Genomic DNA, 27,591 nt, shown 5'->3' with positions numbered 1-27,591 from the left:
ACATGGGGCTCAGCTGTTGGCTGGAAAGTTCTCCAGTTTGGATTTGATAGGCTGGTCTTCCCAACCTGGGAAGTCAGTCAAGTGTTGGAATCAGGAACTCAGTGATATTCTGCTGGGGGGGGGGGTCAGGAGAGAGGACATGGCTGAAGAGGACACTGTACAGGTGAGAGGCTGACCATCAACAGACTGGGCACCATGGACCTACTGCAGGAGAACTATAGATACCAGCATGCCCAGGAACTGCTGAGGTTCTCTACAGTAGAGTACAATGATTTGCAGCTGGCGGTTGAAAAGTTTGAGTCGCTGGCGATATTGCTACAACCTTGGGTTATGATCTTTGCAAGTCGCTCTTCAGTGATTTGAGCAACATTCCATAGCGATGCATTATTAACCACTTCAATCCTGGGCACTTAGACACCTTCCTGCCCAGGCGAATTTTCAGCTTTCAGCGCTGTCGCAATTTGAATGACAATTGCGCGGTCATACAACGCTGTACCCAAACAAATTTTTTATAATTTTGTTATAATTTTGTTCCCACAAATAGAGCTTTCTTTGGGTGGCATTTGATCACCTCTGCGATTTTTATTTTTTGCGCAACAAAAGGTTTTCATTTGTTTGTTAAATCTTTTTGTAAATAAGTAAGTATTCTTCAATGACGGGCATTGATATGGCTGCACCGATGGGCACCGATGAGGTGACACCAATGAGGTGGTACTGATGAGGTGGCACTGATGGGTATTGATGGGTGGCACTGATGCATACTTATGGGTGGCACTAATAGGTGGCATGGATGGACACCGATAGGTGGGCACTGATGACACTGATGGGTGGCAATGCCGGGCATCCCTGTTTTGTAATGTAAATATGAGGTGGCAGTCAGTGCCCATTTGTGGGCACTGATTGGCATATTTTGGGCATTTTTTTTTACATGTGGATGGCCATGGGGGATGTACCTGGCCATCCACATGCTGAGGGCTTCTCTGGTGGTCCTGGGGGCTTCCCTGGTGGTCTAGTGGGGGCATCTGAGGGGGGGCTGTGCTGATAAACAATCAGGGCATACCTCCCCCATCAAGAGAGCCACCAATCTGCTCTCCTCTGCTTGCATCTGTCAGACGTGAGTGAGGAAAAGCTGATGAACTTCCTGTTTACATCGTGATCAGCCATGATTGGACACGTCTGATCACATGGTAAAGAGCCTCTGTCCGAGGCTCTTTACCGAGATTGGTGTAGCGGTGTGTCAGACTGACACCCTGCACCACCGATCGCCGCGATGCGTGCCCCCACGGGCGCACGGCGGCTGTTATCCCAAAGGACGTCATATGACGCCCAGTCAGGATATTGACTGGGCGGGAAGTGGTTAAGATTGACGCTAGCGATTTTTACCACTGACATGAAAAGCTGCTGAATCTCAATCACTGAGCAACAAACCGCTTTAACCACTTGACCTCCGGAAGATTTACCTCCCTTCTGAGACTATTATTTGCAATACGGCATTTTAACTGGCAATTGCGTGGTCATGCAACATTGTACCCAAACAATATATGGCTCTTTTTTCGCACAAATAGCGCTTTCTGTTGGTGGTATTTTATCACCTCTGTGGTTTTTATTTTTTGCACTATAAACAAAAAAAGACTGAAAATCTTGAAAAAGAACAAAAACAATATTTTGTTTTACTTTCTGCTATAAAATATAGCCGGTAAAAAAAATAGAAAAAAAATCAGATTTCTTCATCAATTTAGGCCAATGTGTATTCTGCTACATAAAAAAAAATTGCAATGAATGTATATAAATTAGTTTGCTCAAAAGTTATAGCATCTACAAACTATGGAATATCTTTATTGATTTTTTATTGTTTTTTTTTTTTTTTTACTGGTAATGGTGGTGATTAGTCACTTATAGCGGGACTACGATATTGCAGCAGATATTTTGACACTTTTTGGGGACCAGTGACACTAATACAGTGATCAGCGCTAAAAGTATGCACTGTCACTGTACCATAGCTCCCAACTGCCCCTGATTTTCGAGGGACTGTCCCTGATTTGGAGCAATGTCCCTTTGTCCCTCATTCCTCCTCATCTGTCCCTCATTTTGGTCTGATCCATATAGATGTATATAAAATGCACTTTTTATCTAGCAAAAAGTGTTTTCCAGCACTAAACCTTTCATCTGATGTCTAAATTGCTGCATTTATACATTCCAAATGCCAATATAAAGGAAGAGTAGTGGTAAAAAAAGCACTTGGGTGAATCAACCTTGTTTTCTTGTACAATTCTCCTTTAAGGGGGTGTGGCAAGGGGTGTGTCCTATGCCTGCATGCTTTTGCTGATAGGTGTTCCTCATTCCCATCTCAAAAAGTTGGGAGGTATGTTGTACTAATGACACTGGTTAGGAAGGGCTTAACATCAGGGGCGCTCAAAGGGTTAAATGTGTTCCTAGCCAGTGTTTTAGTGTACTGTGGGAGGTGCTTTTACTAGGGATGGATCCACGTCCCTGCTTTGCTGAGACACAGGATTTATGTCTTTCCCCTGTCAGAACAGTGATCTGCCTTGTTTACATAGGCAGATCGCCATTCTGGCTCTCTGCATAACGATCGGCAGGTGCCGGCAGACATCGAGTCAGCTACCCCTGTAATTAATCACAGTGGAAGTGAGCCACTGGCAGCACGCAAGCATGCCCCCTACCTGGAAGTGCCGGATCACGTACTACGTACATGATCTGGTGCAGCAGTGCCACCGTATTAGTAAGTTATACGGTTGGCAAGTGGTTTGGGTAGAAAATCATTACCTGTTTATTTGCAAGAAATCACTATAATATACCGGAGGAAAAATTGCTGCAAAGAAGAAAAAAAATGCCTGTCTGACAATACTTTCTTGTAAAGAAAAAGATATATGAACCAAGGACTTGTATATCAAATCATTAAACGGGTATAGAGTGCCCAATGGGGAGCACAGAGGACCCAATGGAGAGCATAAAGCATCTAATAAGGTGCATAGAGCACCCAATGGAGAGCACAGAGCACCCAATGGAGAGCACAGAGCACCCAATGGAGAGCACAGAGCACCATCCAATGGAGAGCACCATCCAATGGAGAGCACCATCCAATGGAGAGCACGGAGCACCATCCAATGGAGAGCACGGAGCACCATCCAATGGCGGGGGAGCACCCAATGGAGAGCACGAAGCACCCTCCAATGGAGAGCACGGAGCACCCTCCAATGGAGAGCACGGAGCACCCTCCAATGGAGAGCACGGAGCACCCTCCAATGGAGAGCACGGAGCACCCTCCAATGGAGAGCACGGAGCACCCTCCAATGGAGAGCACGGAGCACCATCCAATGGAGAGCACGTAGCACCATCCAATGGAGAGCACGTAGCACCATCCAATGGAGAGCACGGAGCATCCAATGGGGGGGGGGAACATCCAATGAGGGGGGGAGCACCCAATGGAGAGCACGGAGCACCCAATGGGGGGGGCAACCAATGGAGAGCACGGAGCATCCAATGGGGGGGGGGCATCCAATGGAGAGCACGGAGCATCCAATGGGGGGGGGCATCCAATGGAGAGCACGGAGCATCCAATGGGGGGGGGGGGAGCATCCAATGGAGAGCACGGAGCACCCAATGGGGGGGGGAGTACCCAATAGAGAGCACAGAGTATCCAAGGGGGAGCATGGATGTATGGCAACATGTTACATACATTGTTGTTTTGCAATGATATTCAATGCATAATTTGTATATTATTCTTTCCAAAGAATTTTGGTTCAACAATAACAATATAAATTAACAATTCAAAACAGTAAAAGATTGCATGGTAACAGCACTTAGGATACCTTTAAACATAAATAATCAAATACTAATAGCTAATTGTTACAAGACTACAAATGTTAATGTGATGTGACAGGATTGTGTGGCAAACTGCTCCTTTTAACCACTTTATAAATCGCACTGTAGCCAAAAGACGGTTATAGCGCAGCTTTGTTGTTCCAGGAGGGCATCCACTGATGTCCTCCCGGGAACCACGCCCCCAACGCACAACGAGGACCAATCACAGTGTCTCTTTACCATGTGATCAGCTGTGTCCAATCACAGCTGATCAAATGTAAACAGACTTGCTGGGTATCGGCAGAACTTTGCTCACATGCTGTCACCGCCTGTGATTAAAGCAGGCCCATTAGTGCAGCCTATCAGTGCCTCCTCATCAGTGCCACTGCCACCTATCAGTTCTGCCTATCAGTGCAGCCTAGCATCAGTGCCATCTATTAGTACCATCTCATGAGTGCCCATCAGTGAATGCTATGATCGGTGCCATCTGTTAAAACCATCTCATAAATGCCCATCAGTGCAGGCTATCATCAGCGCCATCTATCAGTGACATCTCATGAGCGCCTATCAGTGCAGGCTATCATCAGTTCCATCTATTAGTACCATCTGATGGGTGCCCATCAGTGCAGGCTATCATCAGTGCCACCTATCAGTGCCATCTCATGAGTGTCCATCAGTGCAGGCTATAACCGGTACCACCTATCAGTACCATCTCATGAGCACCCATCAGTGCAGGCTATCATCAGTTCCATCTATTAGTAACATCTCATGAGTGTACATCAGTGCAGGCTATCATGTGTGCCACCTATCAGTACCATCTGATGAGTGCCCATCAGCGCAGGCTATCATCAGTGCCACCTATCAGTGCCATCTCATGAATGCCAATCAGTGCAGGCCATCATCTGTGCCATCTCTTAGTACCATCTCATAAATGTCCATCAGTGCAGGCTATCATCAGTGCCACCTATCAGTGCCATCTCATGAGTGTCCATCAGTGCAGGCTATAACCGGTGCCACCTATCAGTACCATCTCATAAGCGCCCATCAGTGCAGGCTATCATCAGTTCCATCTCTTAGTAACATCTCATGAGTGCCCATCAGTGCAGGCTATCATGAGTGCCACCTATCAGTACCATCTGATGGATGCCCATCAGTGCAGTCCATCATTACAACCATCTCATGAGTGCCCATCAGTGCAGGCTATCATGAGTGCCACCCATCAGTACCATCTCATGAGTGCCAATCAGTACAAGAGAAAAATTACTTTATAAAATGTTATAACAGAAACTTGCCTCGCCATGACACTCTGGACTACATAGCCCATAATTCTTTGCAGTACAGGAGGGAGGGGGAGGGAGGAACGCTCTGCTTGGCTGCCTCCCCTATGTACTGCCAGTACCGGCAGAGTGATAGGAGGAGAGGGCGGTCGTGTGTCCCCGGCCCGCGATCGCAGCCGGTTCTTCCTCACAAATAGGGAGGAGAAGTGGCGGCTACAAGCAGCACACAGCAGTGTTGCCAACCTACCAGATTGAAATTTACTGACATGACACCCAAAATGTATTGGCACAGCCAAGTTTTTACTGGCATTTCCAAAAGTTACAAAATTTCAGTTTTAAGTGCAAATTTCACTATTTAGGCTACAAATAAGTATAATATACAATTAGTAAAGTGATTTAAGGTAGCTATTCAGGCAAAAAGCATATTTCTTATTTTATTTTCAATATAGTAAGTGGCTCAGGGACAGGAAATTAGAATGGGCGGCACGCCCATGAAATTGACTCTCATAGTGACACTGACAGCAGTGTACAACAACACAGATCACCGACACAACGCTTCCCCTCCTGAGTCACAGTGATGGTCTCTTTCCATGCCAGATGGCCCTTTTAGTCCCCTCCAGTCCAAACAGCACTGACAGTCCGGCTCCCGGCTTGCCTTGTTCCCATCCGGTAGACCCGCACACAAGGCTCTGGCCACTCGGCTAGGCTCCCTTGCACCATGATATCGGACAAAACGCTCAGGCACCGTCTCCACCAGACCAGCCCCCCACCAGTACCGCCCAAACACACTGTAGTAGACACTTTGATGGTCTCGGCCGGCTCTGGACCCGAGCTGTGCATGCCCAGTTCCGAGCCAAGCATCACAGCCATATTTTTTTCTGGCAAACTTTTCCTCTAATGCCACGTACACACGATCGGAATTCTCGTCGGAAAAAGCTCTGATGGTTTTCCCGACGGAATTCCGACTGAATTCCGCTCAAGTTGTCTTGCCTACACGCGATCACACCAAATTCCGTTTAGAATGCGGTGACGTACAACGCGTATGACGGGACTAGAAAAAGGAAGTTCAATAGCCAGTAGCTTCCATCTCATAGTTGAATCTGAGCATGCGTGATTTTTGGCGTGTCGGAATTGCATATGTAGCACTGACCCCCGAAGGAGCTGCTGGTTTTCTTGGGCTTGCCATTTACCTTCTCCACCTCTTAGTTCGTCGTTCTTGTCTAGGGGTTCCCGAGGTTGATAGCCCAATAACTGCAGAGACCGACACTTATTTGCATAAAACATTGAACAGAAACGCAGTCTCTCAGTTGGGAATAGAGGGTATAGGTAGGGGAGCTCAGGCACTTTGGAAACTGCTGACACTTAATAAATGTCTCTCTTTAGATGAACCAGGGAATAGCCACTCACAACTGGATATTTCCACTGTCGGACAAATCCTGGTTTATGGATTTAGCAGCCGACAAATGAGTCAAACTTAGCAAAGTCTCTGCCACAGACTTGGTTGTAAAACTTTAGATGAACACAGAAAGTCTCGCACAGGAACTTAGTCGTAACCGAAGGATGAAATTAGGAACTTTCTTACAGTACCAGTATCTTGCAGCCGGTCCGGCGATACCGTAAGAAATGTGGATTCAATTAGTATCCATACAGCTCAGCCTCCAGGCTCTTACCAAGCAGCCAGCCTCGTGCGTGGCCCTCTTCCGAAGAGTCCTCCCCTGGTTGCGTGTTGAGTTGCTGGGCCTCTCCAAAACCCGAGACGGCACCGAACCACTTTAGAATCCTCCTTCCAGTTACTGTGCTTCGGACTAGCCAGTTCCGAGACTCGGAAACAGATGGATCTGTACCCCAGGCCATGAGGGCCTCTGGGGGCTGGTCAGGAGGACCAGGACCATGGCGTCAGAACATACTTCTGGACGGGAACCCAGAACCACGTGACTTCAGCACCTTAAGTACCCTCTCCTGGAATACACAGCGAGACAACGCACCCACTGATTGGCTGAGAGAGAGATTGGTACCCAATGCGTCCAACCAAACTGCGTTCCAATGCCTGTCAAAGGTGCTACCTACACCTATGACCAGGCAGAACATTAGTACAGTCCTGCCAAACTGATGCCAAAACCACAATTTAGTGTAATTAATCGCAAGACTCAACTATAGTCTTAGGAAAAACTAAATTTACAAACATAGTGCGTACTCTTTAGGAGTACCGGCGCTACACATACACAGGATCGGAATTTCCGATGGAAAATTTTTCCATTGGGAAAATTGAGAACATGCTATCAATTTTTGGCTGGCGGAAATTCGGACAGCTAAATTCCGATGGAACATACACAAGGTCGCATTTTCCGATGAAAAGCTCTCATCTGTCTTTTTCTGTCCGGAATTCCAATCGTGTGTACGTGGCATTACTGACAGGAGAAAAGTGCCCGTTTTTTCCTGCCTGCCAGTAAAAAATACTGTTGGTTGGCAACACTGGCGCACAGCCAGGCTGGAGCCTCTCCAGCTCCTCCGTCGGTGTGTTAGTGCACCACTAGCGACCACAGATCTGGCTCCTCTCACAGCCAACGTGACCCCTGCCCACTGGAAACTGCTCGCCCAGGATTGGCCCTGCAAAAGTGGGGACGGATGGGCTCCGGGGACAGGCTACTCGATCCGGGGACTATCCCCAGAAACCGGGGGATGTCTGGTCACCGTAAGTTAGGAGTAAACTAACAGGCAGTCCGTTTACATCCGGATGCCCATAGAAGAGAGTGGGCAGTGTCTGTGTTTGCTCTGCATAAGCCAAGCGGACACAGACAAGCTATTCACCTGATCAGCAGAGTCTACCAACCCCTCCCCCCCGTGTGAAAAGGGCCAAACACGCCACATAACACACACATGTACTAACACACTGCAAAAATGTTAATGGACCCTCAATGCCCCACATCCCTAGGAGCAGGTAGCTTATGGCATACAGTCTTTTTGCTACTTTTTATTTATTTATTTCTAATAAAGGGTTGTTTGAAATATCTTTAAGGATACGCCTTTTAGAAAAATTGCATTCAGCTTTGCCCTTAAAATTCTAATTCAAAAGCCATGAGTGAAAGAGCGGTAAACAATAAAAAGAAGTAATAAAAATATTAATAAACAAAATAAAAAATAAAACTTATAAAAAAAAAAATAGTGATAGAAAAAGTAGCATGCCCCGTACACACGGTTGGACATTTCGACTACAAAATCCGTCTGATTTTTTTCCGATGGATTTCGGCCCAAACTTGTCTTGCATACACGCGGTCGCACAACGTTGTGGGAAAATCCAAGCTTTCAGAACACGGTGACGAAGAACACGTACGACGGGACTATAAAGAGGGCAGTAGCCAATAGCTTTCGTCTCGTAATTTATTCTGAGCATGCGTGGCACTTTATCCATCAGAATTGTATACACACGATCAGAATTTAAACGATCGAGTTTTGTTGTCGAAAAAATTTAGATCCTGCTCTCAAACTTTGTGTGTCGGAAATTCAGACGGAAAAAGTCAGATGGAGCCCACACACGATCGGATTTTCCGACAACACGATCCGATCGCACATTTTCCATTGGAAAGTCCGACCGTGTGTACAGGGCAGTAGAATGAGTAAAGTTCTATTAAATTCAGTAATCCGTCTGCTCAGATACTTATTTTTCATTTGCAGGAATGTCAAGGAGAGGAGACGGGAGATCACAGCTGGGCTCTTATCGAACATCAGCCGAGCAGTTGCTGAAGTGTTATGGAACAATTAATTCTGGGAAGAGGCGACACACTAAACCTGAGCCAGTGAGAAATCACACATCCAGGTATGGTGTATGTACAGCTGACTGCCACTGCGCTGTGAATTACATAGTATAAGTGCGAAGCTGCTGTGCAGAAACCCCCCCTGCCCCTTGCAGAAGTGACCCCCCCCCACCATGCACACTATGTCACATTCCTCAGAGATCAGTCATCTGAATCCCCCCACTACCCCTTCTCTGTCATTTCAACAGCCAGGGGAAGGCAACTCTGCAGCTGTGCTAAAGTCACAATGGGGGAGGAAGGGATCACCGCTCCGGGTGGATGTGGATAGAACACTCTCCTCTAAATTGTAATAGGTGCAGGCTAAGCATATAGCAAATGAGACAAGGAAAAGTCCTGGACAGCCACACTCCAGAATATAGCCTTTATTGTAAAAAAATCAAAAAATACAAGCCACAGCAGAAAATGGGATGAACGAACTGACGCGTTTCACACTTAACAGTGCTTAATCATAGCACAATGTCTGCTCTTCTACTCTTATCTTCAATCTGAATTTCATATTGTCCTGGCTTTGTATATGGCTTTTGCAGAAGCGCTAATTCAAAACACAACTAGTATTTTAACATGAAAATTGAATGGCTGCCTAAATGACAGATCCCACCCCCAAATACTACATATTGTTTAAAAAAAAAAGTTTCTGTAAAAGATTTTGTATTTTTTTTTTTTTTTTTGCAAAAAATTTAAAATAAATTAAAAATGCAGCTTTTAATGTTTCCAGGATGCACAGTGAAGTCACCACTCCTCACCTCTGCCCCCGATAAAGCTGGGTGTTCACACCATAGAAATGCAGTCTGGATGCGTTCCAAGTGCTTTTCATGCATTTTTGATGCAGAAAAAAAAACGCACTGGACTGCATGTGGTGTGAACTGGCCCTTAAAGTGGTTGTAAACCCTTACAGAGCACTTTGACATACAGTTAAGCCTAGATTAAGGCTTACCTGTAGGCCCAAGAAATATCTCCTAAACCTACACGGTTTAGGAGTTATTTGCAAAAAGACAGACACCGCTGTCTATGGCGCGCAGGCGCACTGAGCATGCCGCCGCTAACGGCAATATGCCGTGCGCATGCTCGTGAGTGACATCATCGTGGCTCCTGACAATCACAGCGCCGGAGCCGCCATGCCCAGAAAGAAGATGGACGCTTCGTGGAAGAGGGGACAGCAGTGACTTCTCTGGCTCCTGTGTCAGGTAAGTGACACATAATGGACTACTATGTGATGCATAGCAGCGGCTATAGAAAGCACTGACTGATGTGCAATGGAATAACAGCATTGCTGATGCACCAATCATGGCCCACCCCACTGTTCTTTTTTAAACAAACTTTATTGAAATGTCACACAAGGACATTTCATTAAGGTCTATCGGCTGCAGCGTAATGCAGAGTGGTGGATTGATTCGCACTGCGCCGAAAAAAAAAAAGTAGTGCATGCAGTATTCTTTTTCAGCGCACCCCACCGCAACGTAATGGTGTGAACCAGCCAGGTAAGAGACTATTCATTTTGCCTTGTCTTGCGGTGGTGCTGTGCTGGAACAGCTACGCAACGCAGTCTGGTGTGAATGAGCCCTAAAGAAATGTACATTCTCTATTGCAATAAAAAGCACGTTTCCATTGAAACATATGAAATCAATGATTTTCCTTCCAGTAGAGTTCATGTCCCTCACTATTCTCTGTTGCAGCAGTTCCAGCGCAGTCACGTATTCCCCTCTATCCCGCCACGAAGAACAGCGCCTCCGACCCCGAACTTGCATCGCCTGCCGGGCCTGTGTGACCACACATCTCCAAAACTCTGTAAAACAAACCGCAGTCCCTAAACTTGAACCGCTGAGAAAAAACTACCTTCCTTACTACTCGGGCAAAGGCAAAGAAGAAAAGCCGAACCGAAGGGGCAGAGCTAAAGAGACAGATAGGGTAAGTACTACGAATTCCCAACCCCCCACCCAGTGGTGTAGCGTGGGTTGTCAGCGCCCGGGGCAAGGCAAGTAATTTGCGCCTCCTTGTGACCACCATACTACACTACACTGTCCACCATACTACACTACACTGTCCACCATACTACACTACACTGTTCACTGACCACCATACTACACTACACTGTTCACTGACCACCATACTACACTACACTGTCCACCATACTACACTACACTGTCCACCATACTACACTACACTGTTCACTGACCACCATACTACACTACACTGTCCACCATACTACACTACACTGTCCACCATACTACACTACACTGTACTACACTTACACTACACTGACCACCATACTACTCTCTCTCTCTCTCTCTCTCTCATCAGTCCGGAGGAGAAGACAGCAGCGGCTCACATTTTTGCTTCTCTCCCACACGCTCTAATTGCCATGCTCAGTGTCCGGTCGGCGCACTGTGATTGGGCGTCATGTGCGGAGGCGGGACTTCAGGAGCAATCGCGGACAGGCCAGCTCTATGCCTCAGATGACCCCCCATACGCCAACTCACAGGGTGTCGGACACTAAACATGGTGGCCGGAGCACAGGGGGACACAGCAACTTAAAATTAGGAGGAGGCAGCCAGTAGTGACACATACTGGCGCCCCCTAAATGTTGCGCCCGGGGCCACTGCCCCCACCCCACCCTGTGTAGACATCCCATCACATCAGAGCCCCCCTTTTCAAATCAAAAGCCTCCCATCGCATAAAAGTCCCCCATTTGGTATCTACCTATGTCCTCCTGTTTAGTTCTAGTTAGTTCAGTCCTAGCTAGACTCTCCTTGTTTCTTCCATGTTCCCTGAGTCTGTATTATAATTCAAGGGGGTGATATTGCGCTGTTCAATGTCCTAATCTGCCAATACTAAGAAGAGGGATAGTGTATTACTGTGTTTACAGTATCAGCATGAATAAGTGTAGTAAAGTGTAGGAAAGGATATAAATTAATAGCAGTATTTCTATTTAGAATATTGCTTCGTAATAATAGTATTATATAACCAGTACAGCAAGACAATTCAAATAATTCCAAAGTTGCTAATGTAAAAAAATTAGAAAAATATGTGCAAAAATCGCATTAAATCCAAAGTTGCTACTATAGACAATCCAAAAACACTATGTACAAAAAATTGCATTAAAGTGCAACGTGAACCAGTGAAAAATATATATAATAAATAAATATAAATTAATATCATGCACAAGTGCAAGAAAAAAAACGCAACGTCTTCCACACCCAGCCTGTGCAAACGTGCATAAATATTCAAATAGCAGCAAATATCTTATAAGGTAATTTGATCCAAATAAATCTCGAAATAAATAACAAAATGTATCCGTATAAAAAATTAATGACAATAGATAACAGTGTTCAGTCCATATAAAGTGCAAGAGAATATGAGAAGTTTCTCAAGTGCAAGTGCTTCACTGTGCAAAAAGTATAATCTCTCCAAAGAAATGTGACGGCATCCAGGCGTTTCTCCACTTTGTGCAAAACATACACTGATAAGCAGTGGCCACTTACCTTGCGGCAAGGGAATAGCCACATATATAAACACACTGGATGTTTCAAATCCTTCACCCCATATCCACGGATAATGATGACAATCAATCCTTATTCCTCTATCTCGTCTTTGTCTCTCAGTGGGCGCAGAAGTAAATTAACAAAAGAGGAGTACCATAGTGTAATATTTTTCAAACACCATCAATAAATTTATTTAAGCATCTCACAAGGTACTCACATTTAAAAAAAGGCAACAGGCTTATCTCTGAACGAGCAACGAGATCACGCTGTATCACATCAAACTCGAGCGCCTCTCCCGTCCCTACTCGTGATGTCACGCCCACGTGACTTCATCAGGTGAGTCTGTATTAGTACTTTGCAGAGACAGGTCTCAAGAAAGTCATTGTCTTCTTGTGCGTCTAAAGACTAGTAAAACATCCTCTGTACTGCAATTAGCTGAAGTAAAATTGTGTTGCATTCAAGTTCTGTGTTGTATTGAAGAGTTAAGCTGCCTGTTGATGGGGCAAAAACCAGCAAGTGAAAATACTGTCGGACAGGGTTTAAGGGGGTATGTCAATACATAAAGTGGCATTTGAAACAGAACATCAATCCAAGTGTTTAGCGTTAGGTAGGTGCATTGGGGGTGCCACCACAATGCATCTCATTGTGTTGCATGTGTTACTGTGCCCTGGAATTATGCATGGTAAAAGTGAGTCAGAAATACTTGCTTCCATTGGGGCCTAATCACACATGTTACCATTGGAGTCATATCATGCAGCAGTGTTGGGATCAGAAGTATATTTTATTTAAAAAAAAAAAATTAATCTTTTTCAGCTTCCAGATTCCAGAAAGTTGATTTCTTGTCAATTTAAACCTTCCAGAAGTGCTCCTGGTTCCATGTCATCGAACAGCTCCAGATACTCGGGTATGGTATAGATGTCCGTGTCCATTCACTTTCTAATTATAGGAATATCGCTTTGCATTATTTATTGTACTGTAGGTTTTTTAACATTGTTGGCATGGTTTGAAGAATGTTCACGACGTGTATCCTACACTAACCCTCAACCTTACATGTATCCTACACTAACCCTCATCTTGCTATGTAACCTACACTAACCTTCAACCTGACATGTCACCTCACTAACCCTCAACCTAACATGTCACCTACACTGACCCTCAACCTGACATGTCACCTACACCAACCCATGTCACCTACCATGTGACCTACACCAACCCTCATCCTGATATATCACCTACACTGACCCTCAACCTAGCATGTCACCTACACCAACCCTCAGCCTGACATGTCACCTACACCAACCCTCAGCCTGACCTGTCACCTACACCAACCCTCAGCCTGACCTGTCACCTACACCAACCCTCAGCCTGACCTGTCACCTACACCAACCCTCAGCCTGACCTGTCACCTACACCAACCCTCAGCCTGACCTGTCACCTACACCAACCCTCAGCCTGACCTGTCACCTACACCAACCCTCAGCCTGACCTGTCACCTACACCAACCCTCAGCCTGACCTGTCACCTACACCAACCTTTAACCTGACATGTCACCTACGCCAACCCTCAACCTGACATGTCACCTACGCCAACCCTCATCTTGCTATGTAACCTGCACCAACCTTCAACCTAACCTGTCACCTACACCAACCCTCAGCCTGGAAAGTAATCTAAGCCAATTCCCACCATGACATGTAACCTATGCTAACCCTCAACCTAGGTAGTATCTGAACCCTCTCAATAAGAAGAAATTAGAATTTAAAAGTGGTTTGAAGATTGTTCATGACATGTAATCTACACTAAGCCTCAACCTGACATGTCACCTATGCTAATTCTTAACCTATACAAACAAACCCAAGGATAAACCGAGGAAAAAAAACAAGCTTTACTTACCACCAGCCCACAGACAACCACATCCCCTGTTTTTAACGCATACTGTTAGACAGGTTTTTAGTCTGCACACATTTGCAAATGCATGCGTAAGCCACAGAGCCGCGCCAAGGCACCCCCAATATCTGTGGTACCTAACACTAACTTATAAGTGTCCCCACAGTGGAGGCACATGCATTCTGATGGATAGGTGAAAGCAGGTGGACTGAAGGGGAGCCACCCCTTCTTAAAGGTACAGGAGCACACTGAACACCCAGCACAATGGCAACACGGGTGTCAGTGAGATGCCTGACCAAAAAACACAACCTGTGACACAAAAAGACGCCACCCGCTCACACCTATAGCTGGTTATCGCAGTAAGAAGATTGGAAGGCTAACAACAGATACAAACAAACCCAAGGATATCCATCAGAATGCATGTGCCTCCGCTGTGGGGACACTTATAAGTTAGTGTTAGGTACCACAGATATTGGGGTGCCTTGGCGCAGCTCTGTGGCTCATGCATGCATTTGCAAATGTGTACAGACTAAACCCCTGTTTTTAACACTGTTAGACAGGTTATTTGGTTGTCTGTGGGCTGGTGGTAAGTAAAGCTTGGTTTTTTCCTCGGTTTATCCTTGGGTTTGTTTGTATCTGTTGTTAGCCTTCCAAGCTTCTTACTGCGATAGCCAGCTATAGATGTGAGCGGGTGGCGTCTTTTTGTGTCACTAATTCTTAATCTAGCAAGTATCCACAACTTGGCATGTAACCTGCCCTAACCCTCAACCTCAACCTAACCCTAACATTTTACCTTCACCATTATACCTAACCTGTTAGTTAACAATGACATCTGACCTATAGAAAAGTAGACAGTCATTGCCGTCCTCCTGAAAAGACTAGTTGGCTGTCTCAGCCTTTTATTTGTTTCTCAGTCACTGTCCTCAGACAAGGATGCAGCAACACTGAAGTGAATTCATAACTCTTCATCTGCACACGTGTTCTAGCTCAGAAAGTCATTGGATCAGCATGTCAGTCAGCCAATTATCTTCAGGGGGAGAGGTTATGGCAGCCTCCATACTCCCAGTCTGTGTTTTTGTATTTTGCCTTCCCTGGTCCCCCCTCAACATGCTAATAACACTTTAATAAAACCTTTTCATTGCAATACACACTGTTTTGTAGACCCAGTCACATCATCACTTGGGTCTCTTTGCTTCTCTATGTAATGCAGGCAGATAGTGGAATGCATGGATAGCGGAAGTGGCCAGCAGACATCTTGAAAACATCCACCCTCTGCCCTGATGCAAGCGGTTGGCTGGCCCTTGGCAGGAGTTATGCAGATATTATAATGCCTTGATGGGTGGATGTCAGTCTGCAGGAGTATGCATTTCTATACTAATACTGTCCCCTGTCGGATAGTGTCCGCCCTGTACTGCGCTTGCGCAGTACGGAAGAAAAGGAGATGCTGAAAGTCTCCAAAGGTGAACGGAATCCAGGTTCAAGCCTCACCATCCAAGTGGACATAGCGTTAGATTAAAAAATTGCAGAACAAAACGAGGCCGTGCCCGAAGCGCGGCGAGCAAAGCAAGCCCGCGAGGTGCCCTGTTAATAAGTGCTACCGTATGTCCACTTGCATGGTGGGGCTTGAACCTGGACTCAGTGCGCAGGCACCGTTCATCTTCAGAGACTTTCGGAGTCTCCTTGTCTTCCGCACTGCGCAAACGCTGCGCAATACGGGGCGGACACTATCCGATGGGGGGACAGTTTTTGGCAGAAGACTGGCTGTATTTACATGCAGACTACACTAGGTACCGCCCACATGTAATGCTGAGCCTCTGATTGGAAGAACTGAAATTAGAGTTTGAAAGGGGTGGGCCAGGGACAGTAAGGCTGCGGAGGAAAGGGCTAAATGATGCTGGACGCCATGCAGCCAAGAAATGAAGCAAGGTCTTTCTGCCTTGCTGTAGGTTCTAATGCACACTGTGAGAAGCTTACAGTGTGTAACAAAATCAGAGTAAGCTGTTTCAGCAGAGGGAGAGTTGCCTTTTACAAGACTGAAGGTAAGGCCAGAGTTCAGCTTTAGTGTGCCATCGCAGCTTGAACATTGTTGGTCGCCCGTTGGGTAGAAGGCGAAGATGAGCTGGTGGTAAATACATGTCAGCAGAGCGAGGAGGAGGTAGGGAGCCCCAGGAGAGCCATGCAGAGATGGCAGAGTGATAATGATTTCTGTGTGATGGTGTGATCTCTGCAATCAGCAGACCGCCAGCTAGGCTGCAGTCCTGCGACTTCCGATGTGCGTCCTGAAGAGACACCGCTGTGCTTTTACTTTCTTCTTCTGAACTTGTATCTCAAACACAAGAAACACAGGACCCGCTAATAGAGCGCGAACCCCGCTGACTTCCTCCTTTCTAGAGTTTGATCATATTTGAAAGTATTTTCTTTTATTTGCCTCCTTTGATGCTGTGTTTTATTAGGAAATGAAAAAAATACTATAAAAAAAAAAAATGATAAGCTTAAAAAAAAAATAATTAAAATAATCAGTCAATTTGCAATAGGTTAAAATCCCATTAAAAGTCATGAAGATGCTGCAGCTTGTATGATTTGCTTCCTATTTGATTCAACCTCAAGACAATCTCTTAGGGGCTAATTTCGATTTACCCTCTGAAAAGCGATCTATTACAAACGTTGGACAGGCGGCTTGGAGCTGTTATGTCACCCCATCCCTGCTTGTTTTTAAAGTGATTGTAAAGGTATTTTTTTATTTTATTTTTAATATAATAAACATGTCTATACTTACAGTGGTGTGAAAAAGTGTTTGCCCCCTTCCTCATTTCCTGTTCCTTTGCATGTTTGTCACATTTAAGTGTTTCGGAACATCAAACCAATTTAAACAATAGTCAAGGACAACACAAGTAAACACAAAATGCAATTTGTAAATGAAGGTGTTTATTATTAAAGGTGAAAAAAAATCCAAACCATCATGGCCCTGTGTGAAAAAGTGCCCCCCTTGTTAAAACATACTATAACTGTGGTTGTCCACACCTGAGTTCAATTTCTCTAGCCACACCCAGGCCTGATTATTGCCACACCTGTTCACAATCAAGGCATCACTTAAATAGGAGCTGCTTGACACAGTAAGGTCCACCAGAAGATCCTTAAAAGCTACACATCATGCCGAGACCCAAAGAAATTCAGGAACAATTGAGAAAGAAAGTAATTGAGATCTATCAGTCTGGAAAGGGTTATAAAGCCATTTCCAAAGCTTTGGGAATCCAGCGAACCACAGTGAGAGCCATTATCCACAAATGGCGAAGACATGGAACAGTGGTGAACCTTCCCAGGAGTGGCCGGCCACCCAAAATTACCCCAAGAGCGCAGCGACGACTCATCCAAGAGGTCACAAAAGACCCCACAACAACGTCCAAGGAACTGCAGGCCTCACTTGCCTCAGTTAAGGTCAGCGTTCATGCCTCCACCATCAGGAAAAGACTGGGCAAAAATGGCCTGCATGGCAGAGTTCCAAGGAGAAAACCACTGCTGAGCAAAAAGAACATCAAAGCTCGTCTCAATTTCTCCACAACACATCTTGATGATCCCCAAGACTTTTGGGACAACATTCTGTGGACCGATGAGACAAAAGTGGAACTCTTTGGAAGGTGTGTGTCCAAGTATATCTGGCGTAGAAGGAACACTGCATTTCATAAAAAGAACATTATACCAACAGTAAAATATGGTGGTGGTAGTGTGATGGTCTGGGGCTGTTTTGCTGCTTCAGGACCTGGAAGACTTGCCGTGATAAAAGAAACTATGAATTCTGCTGTCTACCAAGAGATCCTGAAGGAGAATGTCCGACCATCTGTTTGTGTACTCAAGCTGAAATGAACTTGGGTTCTGCAGCAGGACAATGATCCTAAACACACCAGCAAGTCCACCACCGAATGGCTGAAGAAAAACAAAATGAAGACTTTGGAGTGGCCTAGCCAAAGTCCTGACCTGAATCCTATTGAGATGTTGTGGTATGACCTTAAAAAGGCCGTTCATGCTCGAAAACCCTCTAATGTAACTGAATTAGGACAATTCTGCAAAGATGAGTGGGCCAAAATTCCTCCAGGACGCTGTAAAAGCCTCATTGCACGTTATCGCAAACGCTTGGTTGCAGTTGTTGCTGCTAAGGGTGGCCCAACCAGTTATTAGGTTTAGGGGGCAATCACTTTTTCACACAGGGCCATGATGGTTTGGATTTTTTTTCACCTTTAATAATAAACACCTTCATTTACAAATTGCATTTTGTGTTTACTTGTGTTGTCCTTGACTATTGTTTAAATTAGTTTGATGTTCCGAAACACTTAAGTGTGACAAACATGCAAAGGAACAGGAAATGAGGAAGGGGGCAAACACTTTTTCACACCACTGTACCTGCTCTGTGCAATGGAATCGCACAGATGGCCCACGAACCTCCTATTTTCGTGTCCTCCACTGACTCTCCTGGCCCCTCCTCTCTGTCCAGTGTAGGGTTGCCACCTGTCCGACAAAGCATTTCCCCGTTCTGCCTAGGACAGAGATCCTCGCTCTCTGTCATCGAGAGCAGTGATCGCTGTCATGTGAGGTGTAGCCCCTCCCCCCACAGTTGGAATCACTCCCTAGGACACACTTAACCCCTTCATCCCCCCCTAGTGGTTAACCCCTTCCCTGCCAGTGTCATTTACACAGTAACCAATGCATTTTTGTAGCAATGATCACTGTATAAATGACAATGGTCCCAAAATAGTGTCAAAAGTGTCCACCATAATGTCTCAGTCCCGATAAAAATCGCAGATCGCCGCCATTACTAATAAAATTACTAAAAAATTTTTTTAAATAAAAATGCCATAAAACTAGCCCCTATTTTGTAGACGCTATAAATTTTGCGCAAACCAATCAATATATGCTTATTGCGTTTTTTTTTTTTTTTTTTTAATTTATTTATTTTTCCCAAAAATATGTAGAAGAATACGTTTCGGCCTAAACTGAGGAAAAAAATTGTTTTTTTTATATATTGTTGGGGGATATTTATTATAGCAAAAAGTAAAAAATGTGTTTTTTTTCAAAATTGTCGCTCTATTTTTGTTTATAGTGTAAAAAATAAAAACCACAGAGGTGATCAAATACCACCAAAAGAAAGCTCTATTTGTGTGAAAAAAAGGACGTCAATTTTGTTTGGGTGTAACGAGGCGCGACCGCGCAATTGTCAGTTAAAGCGACGCAGTGCCAATTCGCAAAAAGTGCTCCAGTCAGGAAGGGGGTAAATTCTTCCGAGGCTGAAGTGGTTAAGTTAACAACACCATGAAATCAGTTTGCAAAATGCAGTGCGATTTGCAGAATCTGATCACATGGGTGTGAATACCCAATGCGATCCGATTCTGGTGCAGCCAAAAAAGGGTCCTTTGCGTTTTTGGTGCAGATATGGTGCGACTTGAACCATACAGAATAATGGCTCAAATTGCACTGCTGAAGAATCGCATGTGATTTGAGCCGAAATTGAGTGCGATTCCTGTTCCGAACTGCATGCGGGTTCCCATATGGTGAACCGGCACTTAGGCCTCTCTCAGATGGCTGGACCATTAGGTCCACTTGTCAGTTTTTTCAGGGAGACCTGATTGGAACGTCCATGCATTCCTATGGACGGGTGGGGGTAAATGGACTAGCGTCTGTTTAGACCCACTTACCTCCAGGTCTGATCAGGACCACTAAAAAAAAATGTGACCTCTTCTGTTTAGGTGGAGCAGATCAGAGGTAGCCAGATGTGTCATCCACCCACTCTGCTCCGATCAGCATGGGATCAGGTGATCGATCCACCCCAGCTCCATATCCATACTGACTGTATACAGCATCCGCCCAGCTCCATATCCATACTGACTGTATACAGCATCTTCCCAGGTCCATATTCATACTGACTGTATACAGTATCCTCCCAGCTCCATATCCATACTGACTGTATACAGCATCCGCCCAGCTCCATATCCATACTGACTGTATACAGCATCTTCCCAGGTCCATATTCATACTGACTGTATACAGTATCCTCCCAGCTCCATATCCATACTGACTGTATACAGCATCCGCCCAGGTCCATATCCATACTGACTGTATACAGCATCTTCCCAGCTCCATATCCATACTGACTGTATACAGCATCCTCCCAGCTCCATATTCATACTGACTGTATACAGTATCCTCCCAGCTCCATATCCATACTGACTGTATACAGCATCCGCCCAGGTCCATATCCATACTGACTGTATACAGCATCTTCCCAGCTCCATATCCATACTGACTGTATACAGCATCCTCCCAGCTCCATATCCATACTGACTGTATACAGTATCCTCCCAGCTCCATATCCATACTGACTGTATACAGCATCCTCCCAGCTCCATATCCTTGCTGACTGTATACAGCATCTTCCCAGGTCCATATCCATACTGACTGTATACAGCATCCTCCCAGGTCCATATCCTTGCTGACTGTATACAGCATCTTCCCAGGTCCATATCCATACTGACTGTATACAGCATCCTCCCAGGTCCATATCCATACTGACTGTATACAGCATCCTCCCGGCTCCATATCCATACTGACTGTATACAGCATCCTCCCGGCTCCATATCCATACTGACTGTATACAGCATCTTCCCAGGTCCATATCCATACTGACTGTATACAGCATCCTCCCGGCTCCATATCCATACTGACTGTATACAGCATCCTCCCGGCTCCATATCCATACTGGCTGTATACAGCATCCTCCCAGGTCCATATCCATACGGACTGTATACAGCATCCTCCCAGCTCCATATCCATACTGACTGTATACAGTATCTTCCCAGCTCCATATCCATACTGACTATATACAGCATCCTCCCAGGTCCATATCCTTGCTGACTGTATACAGCATCTTCCCAGGTCCATATCCATACTGACTGTATACAGCATCTTCCCAGGTCCATATCCATACTGACTGTATACAGCATCTTCCCAGGTCCATATCCATATTAACTTTATAAAGCATCCTTCCAGGTCCATATCCATACTGTCTGTATACGGCGTCCTACCAGGTCCATATCCATACTGACTGTATACAGCATCTTCCCAGGTCCATATCAATAGCAACTGCCTTAGGCATATTGTCATATGGGGGATGTACTGTATAGCTCATGTGGTAGATGTGTGGTAGATGCGAGTCAGGAACTGTGGTTAAAGACTTTCTGGCCTACTTATATTGAAAATGAAACCTCCATTCCCCACACAGGGGATTTCAGTTTCTCACACCAAAAACATAACAGAATGCTATGCTGAGGAGAAATGTGCACTACTTAAAAATGACTTTCATTTAGTTTCAGGATAATTCAATAAGTAAACTATTTCGTTTGGTCACACTCATGTTAGAATGATTCGTCTTCGGAATTTGTTTTGTATATACTGATTCCTTTTGTATTTTCGTTGCTCTGAATCGAATTGTATTTTCAGAAGGTCTTTTGGAAGATATATTGGATATATTAGTTTTAAATTTGTTAAAGTGTTACTAAACCCAGAGCCCTGCATTCACCATATCTGGTCTCCCACGAAACACAGAACATGGAAATGCAATTATTTTAGTAAATATAAACTGCTAAATACATTTTCTCATCAGCAGTCCTGTGACTTCTATCAGTGTCTGGTTAAAGCTTTTAGGAGGAGTTTTCATTTTCCCCTGATTGTCCTATGTGGCTACAGCACCCCTGACCCTCTGTCTGGACAGTGCTAATTGGCCCTGTGCTGATCACATTCACCCTCCCAAGAAAAAAAAAAAACTCTCTCCAGCAATATACACTAAACTGAACGTTGCAGCTTGCCCCCAAGGCTCTTTACTATCAGGAGATGGATTGGGGACAGTGGAAGAAGGAGAGGATCAGCGAAGACAGGTTCAAACAGCCTTTTTACACAGTGCAGAGGATTAACCCCTTAGGTTCCACAGTGAGTATAACACGCATGCTTTACTGCATATACAGACTGATTTCATTGTTGTGGGTTTAGTAACACTTTAACTAGTTGCGGACCGCCTGCCATAGTTGTACTGCGGCAGGTTGGCTCCCCTGCGGGAATCGCTGTTATTGTATGTTGGGCACGTACACTGTGATTTGTGGGCACACCGCCAGAGGCACACCCATTCGCGTGCAGGAGAGACAACCAGCGGGTCCGGCAGACTCGATGTCCGTCGGCCAACAGTGATCGCTCCAGAAACAGGCAGAACGGGGATCTGTCAGTGTAAACAAACAGATCCCTATTCTGTCAGGGGAGGAGACTGAGATTGTCTGTTCCTAGTAATTAGGGAAAGCATCTCTCTCCTCCTCCAGTCAGCCCAGCCCCCATACAGTTAGCAACACCACCCAGGGAACACACTTAACCCCTTGATCACCCCCTGGTGTTAACCCCTTCCTTGCCAGTGACATTTATACAGTAATCAGTAGCTAGTTTTAGCTCTGATTGCTGTATACATGTCAATGGTCCCAAAAGGTGTCAAAAGTGTCTGATTTGTCCGCTGCAATGTTGCAGTGCCGCTAAAAATTTAAGATCACCGCCATTACTAGTAAAAATAAATAAATAATAAAAATGCCATAAATCTATCCCATAGTTTGTAGACGCTATAACTTTTGTGCAAACCAATCAATATATGCTTATTGCGATTTTATTTATTTTTGTTATTATTATTTTTTTACCAAAAATATGTAGCAGAATACATGTTGGCCTAAACTGAGGAAGACATTTTGTTTTTTTCTTGGATATTTATTATACCAAAAATAAAAAAATATTGTTTTTGTTTTTTCAAAATTGGCGCACTTTTTTTGTTTATAGTGGGGGGAAAAAAATTATATCGCAGAGGTGATCAAGTACCACCAAAAGTAAGCTCTATTTGTGGGGAAAAAAGGACATCAATTTTGTTTGCGTACAGCGTGCAATTGTCAGTTAAAGTGGCACAGTGCCATATCGCAAAAAAATGGCCTGGTCATTAAGGGGGCAAATCCTTCTGCACTCTCTCCAGTCCAGTCTCAGATTTGCCACAGCTGTCCTAACTCTCCCAGTCCTGTTGACAAAGAAATCCCCCAACATGGGTGCAGCCTTCTGGCAGGAACACATGTCCCTCCTGCCTGGAGCACACCGATCTCTCCTGACAGGGCTCCGTCTCAAAATGGGGCCCCTGAGCTATGGTCACCTGGCTTATAATGAACTGCACACCTTTGCACTCCCACTCCTTGCAGGTCTCCAGGAAGACCTGGACCCAGGTCCACCAAGACACTTTGAAGCCTTCAAAATCTAGTCCCTAATCTGGGATTACAAAACCTGGAGAAACTAACAAGCTTTGGCCCTTGGTGACTATGTTATTTCTTCACTGTGTCTACAGAAGAACCATGGTCATTATCCTAGGCTGCTCTTCTGATATGGACTACATATGTGTGGGTGCAACATGGTGCAGCAGTAATAATTCGCACACAGTCTAGGTGCAGTCAGTAGAATTCGTATTGTAGCACAGGCAGAACTTGTATTATAGTCAAGGCAAACAGTTCACAACCAACTCGGTGGGAGAGGACCCAACTGGTAGCAGTCACGCATACCAACAGCGTGTGGTGGAGCAGGTATCAGCCAAACTGACAGTGTCTGCCTGGAGGGGCACAATGCAGCCTGGTCATCTTGTACCCAAACGGGAAGAAGTCGAAGGCTTTCCCTTCCTTCATCTGGAACCTCTCCCTGGCGCTAATACTGATCCTGACAGACAGGGAACCTGTTCCTGCACTACCCACACGTGAATGTGTGCCAAAATCTGGGGAGCAGGAACTTAAAAAGACTCTGCTGACCCAAGATGGCCGCCAAGAGTCACCTGGATGGCCAACCAGAACGCTGCCTCCAGGAATCAGGAAATCACAGAGTCCCTTGACTTTCTTTCCAGGCTGTGCTACTGCTCCGGTCGGGCGCCACCTACAGTGGAGGAAGCAGACTGCACCTGCTTACATAAAAACATGTCCTTATCCCTGCCATTACATTTGTCTGGGAAACTGGTAGTTTACAGAAAATAGCTAGGAGGGAAGATAACTTTCAGTGCAGCTCACAGGAACTGAGAAGGTAAGGTCAAAGATATTTTCTGCACTTGCTGAAAATGCTCTTAGCTGGAAAAAAGGAAACAAATGCAGCCATCACATCAAAGGACAGTAAACTGCATTATATAAAATTTTTGTTCTTGGGATTAGTTATGCTTTTACTGTCCAATTACAGGCTGGGGCAGGGAGGTGACCAGGCTGGATTGCATAACTGCCGCAGAGAAAGGTCAGGTCACCAATCTGACTGCGCTGTCTGGGTGGACTTTATCTGTGAACTGGTGTCAGGAGTGTCTACCGCTCCTGCTCCCCATTCCAGCATCCTGGTCTTGCAATTGTCCCTGTCTGTCCACCTACAAGGTGATTACTGTAGCCAGTCTCTGGGTGGAGGCCAAACCTGATATAAGCCAGCCAAACTTTCAGTCTCATGCTTGTGATAGAGTGTGATCACGTGTGTAATATCTAATCAAGCACCCCGTCTGTCTTCTCTGCTCTGCTATATTCAATTTCCCTGTGTATGACCGCGGATCAAATAACAACTATTCTCTGAACTCTGCCTGCCTTTTACCTAGACTGTCATTGAACCATACTGCCTGTCTGCCAACTGCAGGTACATGTTTCTTGTGCTCAGTTCACGCATGTCCTAGTATGGTGGCCAGGAACTATACCACTGTATATAAGTCCTGGGGGCAACCAAGTACCGGTAGGCCTGCTTGCCTTATGATAAAGGGGGCTACTATAGGTGAAGAACGCAGTAGCCAGCTATAGTGTCTGGCCACCTGTGACAACTGGATGAACACAAATCTTTTAGAGAGTGGTGTGGATAAAACGGGTGTCTTATATGTATGCCTTTTACCTGGAACTCTGCTTAAGGCCCATAAAACCTGTTCCCTTACTACAGGGGTGCCCAACCTTATGAAGAGCGAGGGCCACTTAAGCGACTTGGTAACTGGTCATGGGCCACAATGAGCGGAGTGGGTGGATGACATGTCCGTGTCCGCTCTGCATTGCAGAGCGGACACGGACGCAGCCCACGATACTTTTTAGCGGATTATTTTGGAGGTAGAACACAAGTCGGTTTATGTCTGCCACTACTTAGAGGTGAATGGAGGGTCCAATTGGTCAGACTGTTGGACTGACCGTGTGAAAGGGGTCCAAGGCTGCTTTCACACTGATGTGCTGCGGTTTACACGTGTGCAATGCAGTGTACCTTTGGCTTTCCTGCAGTTTGCAATAGACTTCTATTATTGTATTCTGCAGGTTTTTCCTATTTCAGAAAGCTCACCAAACTCGTAGGTAATAATAGAAGTCTATGGTTCAGTGCACCTGCGGATCAGGTTGAAAGCAGCCCAGTGACCACTGCAGAAAAGATAAACCCATATATATATATATATATATATATATATATATATATATATATATACTGATACTGTGATTTTAGCAATAAACTGTCCTTTAATAACAGTATTCTTCTAATCTATCCCAGAGCAGGAAGTCGCGGGCCGCATCATAGGGCTACGCGGGCCACTGGTTGGGCACCCCTGCCTTACTATAACCCAAAACATTTCAAGATTACAATATTGGAGCTGAAAGTATCGACATTAAATGCTAACTTCTCCACATCAAACCCCCAGCACCCAATCCAGGTACAATGATGTATTGCGCAGTACCGTATCCTGTCAATAACTGTGCTGTTTTTTTCCTTTGCTATCTCCAGAAGTAAAGATGCCCCGTCCTCCCGTGCCCCCTCTGCCTTATCCTTCAGGACTGCGGCATGCTGGCGTACAGCTCTCGCACTCCTCTGACGCAGAGCTCAGGAAGTGGATTGTAGAATTTGGAGGAGATGAACGGGCAGCATTTATGGCAAGGGGGCTACAGAAACTACAGCTGGCCTATGAGAAGGGTAAATCGGAAATGAATCAACGAACTGAAAAAATACACCCCCAAAGTGCCCACACATTGGCTAATGGTGACTGTGGATGGTAGATAGCAGCTTGATATACAGGCCAGAACTGGCCACCACAGTGGAGATGCTCGCTGGTATTGCCCAAGCCCCCATGTTCATACAACAGAGGACAGGAGAGCCTGTGCTGGCCTTATCTCTAGGACGCAATAGGCTAGGAGTATCAATCCTATTTGTTTGACCAGGAGTGACTGTCACTTCCCAAGGACATGACAACTGTGGACTTCAGTCAACCATCATCTCATGGGCATCTGTAATCAACAAAATAAATTGCCATTTGTATCAACTGTATCACAGTACTCCCCGTGCCGGTGTGGGTTTCCCCTGGGTACTCCAGTTTCCTCCCACACTCTAAAGACAAGCTGGTAGGTTGGCTCCTGTATAATTTGGCCCTAGTATGTATATGTATGGATGTGAGTTGGGGACCTTAGATTGTAAGCTCCTTGCGGGCAGAGTCTGATGTGAATGTACAATATATATGTAAAGTGCTGTGTAAATTGGTGCCATTATATAAGTACCTGTAATAATAATTAATAAATAGTAAATGTGTAAACGATACGAAGGATACACAGTCCAGGTCCCAGGGCAGCAGTGTAAGGGCGGCAGCACCAAGCCCCAAAATATACTAACTGGAATCCTTCTGGCCTATTTTGTTTCTCTCCTCTGTCCACCTCTTGGCATTTGTGGTCAAACTCACCCAGTGAACCATAGGGGATATGTGTGCTGGGGATGTACAGAGGAGTCACAAGACTCGCTAAAGTTCAATAAACATAATGCAACCTCTTCTTTTTTTCATTGTTTGTTAGTTTCTACAGTGAAGTAGCTGTGCATATAATGCAGACACTCTTCTGCTGCCATTAGTGCATTTTAACATTAATATTTATTAAAATAATCACATGGTGCAAGGGGTAGGCTGGTACAAAGAGGAACTGTCATTTATGCTCCTAGGGCAGAAGGACGTCTATATACTTAGGGCCAGTTCACACCACAGAAACACAGTCTGGATGCTTTCTGGTGCATTTTTTATACATTTTGAATATGTTAAAATGCTGTTTTTTTACAGAGTTTCCTGGGTTTATTTGCTGTAATACAATCAAGTGTTTTTGATGCGTTTAGATGCATTCAGTTGTGTTTTTGACGTGCTCCAGTGCAGTTCGTTGAAGAATAAATGCAGCATGTTCTCTTTTTGTTGACCGTACAGGAACACACTGCAATGGTGTGAACTTTGCTATTGAAATCCATGTAACCTACTGTCCATGTGTTTTTGAT

At 45.2% G+C, this 27,591-nt stretch overlaps 1 protein-coding gene across 2 annotated transcripts; it reads left to right on the top strand.

Annotated features, from left to right (window-relative positions):
* Window positions 1-49: 49 nt before the first annotated feature.
* On the top strand, window positions 50-27,105 carry LOC143997588 (uncharacterized). Of its 2 annotated transcripts, none has more exons than XM_077493275.1 (5): window positions 50-163; window positions 8,772-8,913; window positions 10,588-10,816; window positions 13,204-13,294; window positions 26,077-27,105. In XM_077493275.1, exons 2-5 carry the CDS (start codon window positions 8,774-8,776, stop codon window positions 26,343-26,345), a joined length of 729 nt encoding a protein of 242 aa, XP_077349401.1. In that variant the 5' UTR covers window positions 50-163; window positions 8,772-8,773; the 3' UTR covers window positions 26,346-27,105. The 2 variants fall into 2 exon arrangements, with proteins under 2 accessions (XP_077349401.1, XP_077349400.1); XM_077493274.1 differs by having other exon boundaries at window positions 10,585-10,816.
* The last annotated feature ends 486 nt before the right edge of the window (window positions 27,106-27,591 follow it).

The sequence above is a fragment of the Lithobates pipiens genome, unplaced genomic scaffold (assembly GCF_037356315.1).
Source record: "Lithobates pipiens isolate NorthernLeopardFrog02 unplaced genomic scaffold, aLitPip1_a1.2 Scaffold_19, whole genome shotgun sequence".
NCBI classification, from domain to species: domain Eukaryota; kingdom Metazoa; phylum Chordata; class Amphibia; order Anura; family Ranidae; genus Lithobates; species Lithobates pipiens.
This window is presented reverse-complemented; position numbering and strand designations above follow the sequence as displayed.

Coding starts and splice junctions, on each gene's coding strand:
- LOC143997588 (XM_077493274.1), top strand. CDS start 8,774: ATGTCAAGGAGAGGAGACGGGAGATCACAGCTGGGCTCTTATCGAACA. Junction 8,914..10,584: donor GTGAGAAATCACACATCCAG/GTATGGTGTATG, acceptor TCTCTGTTGCAG/CAGTTCCAGCGCAGTCACGT. Junction 13,295..26,076: donor GAACAGCTCCAGATACTCGG/GTATGGTATAGA, acceptor TGCTATCTCCAG/AAGTAAAGATGCCCCGTCCT.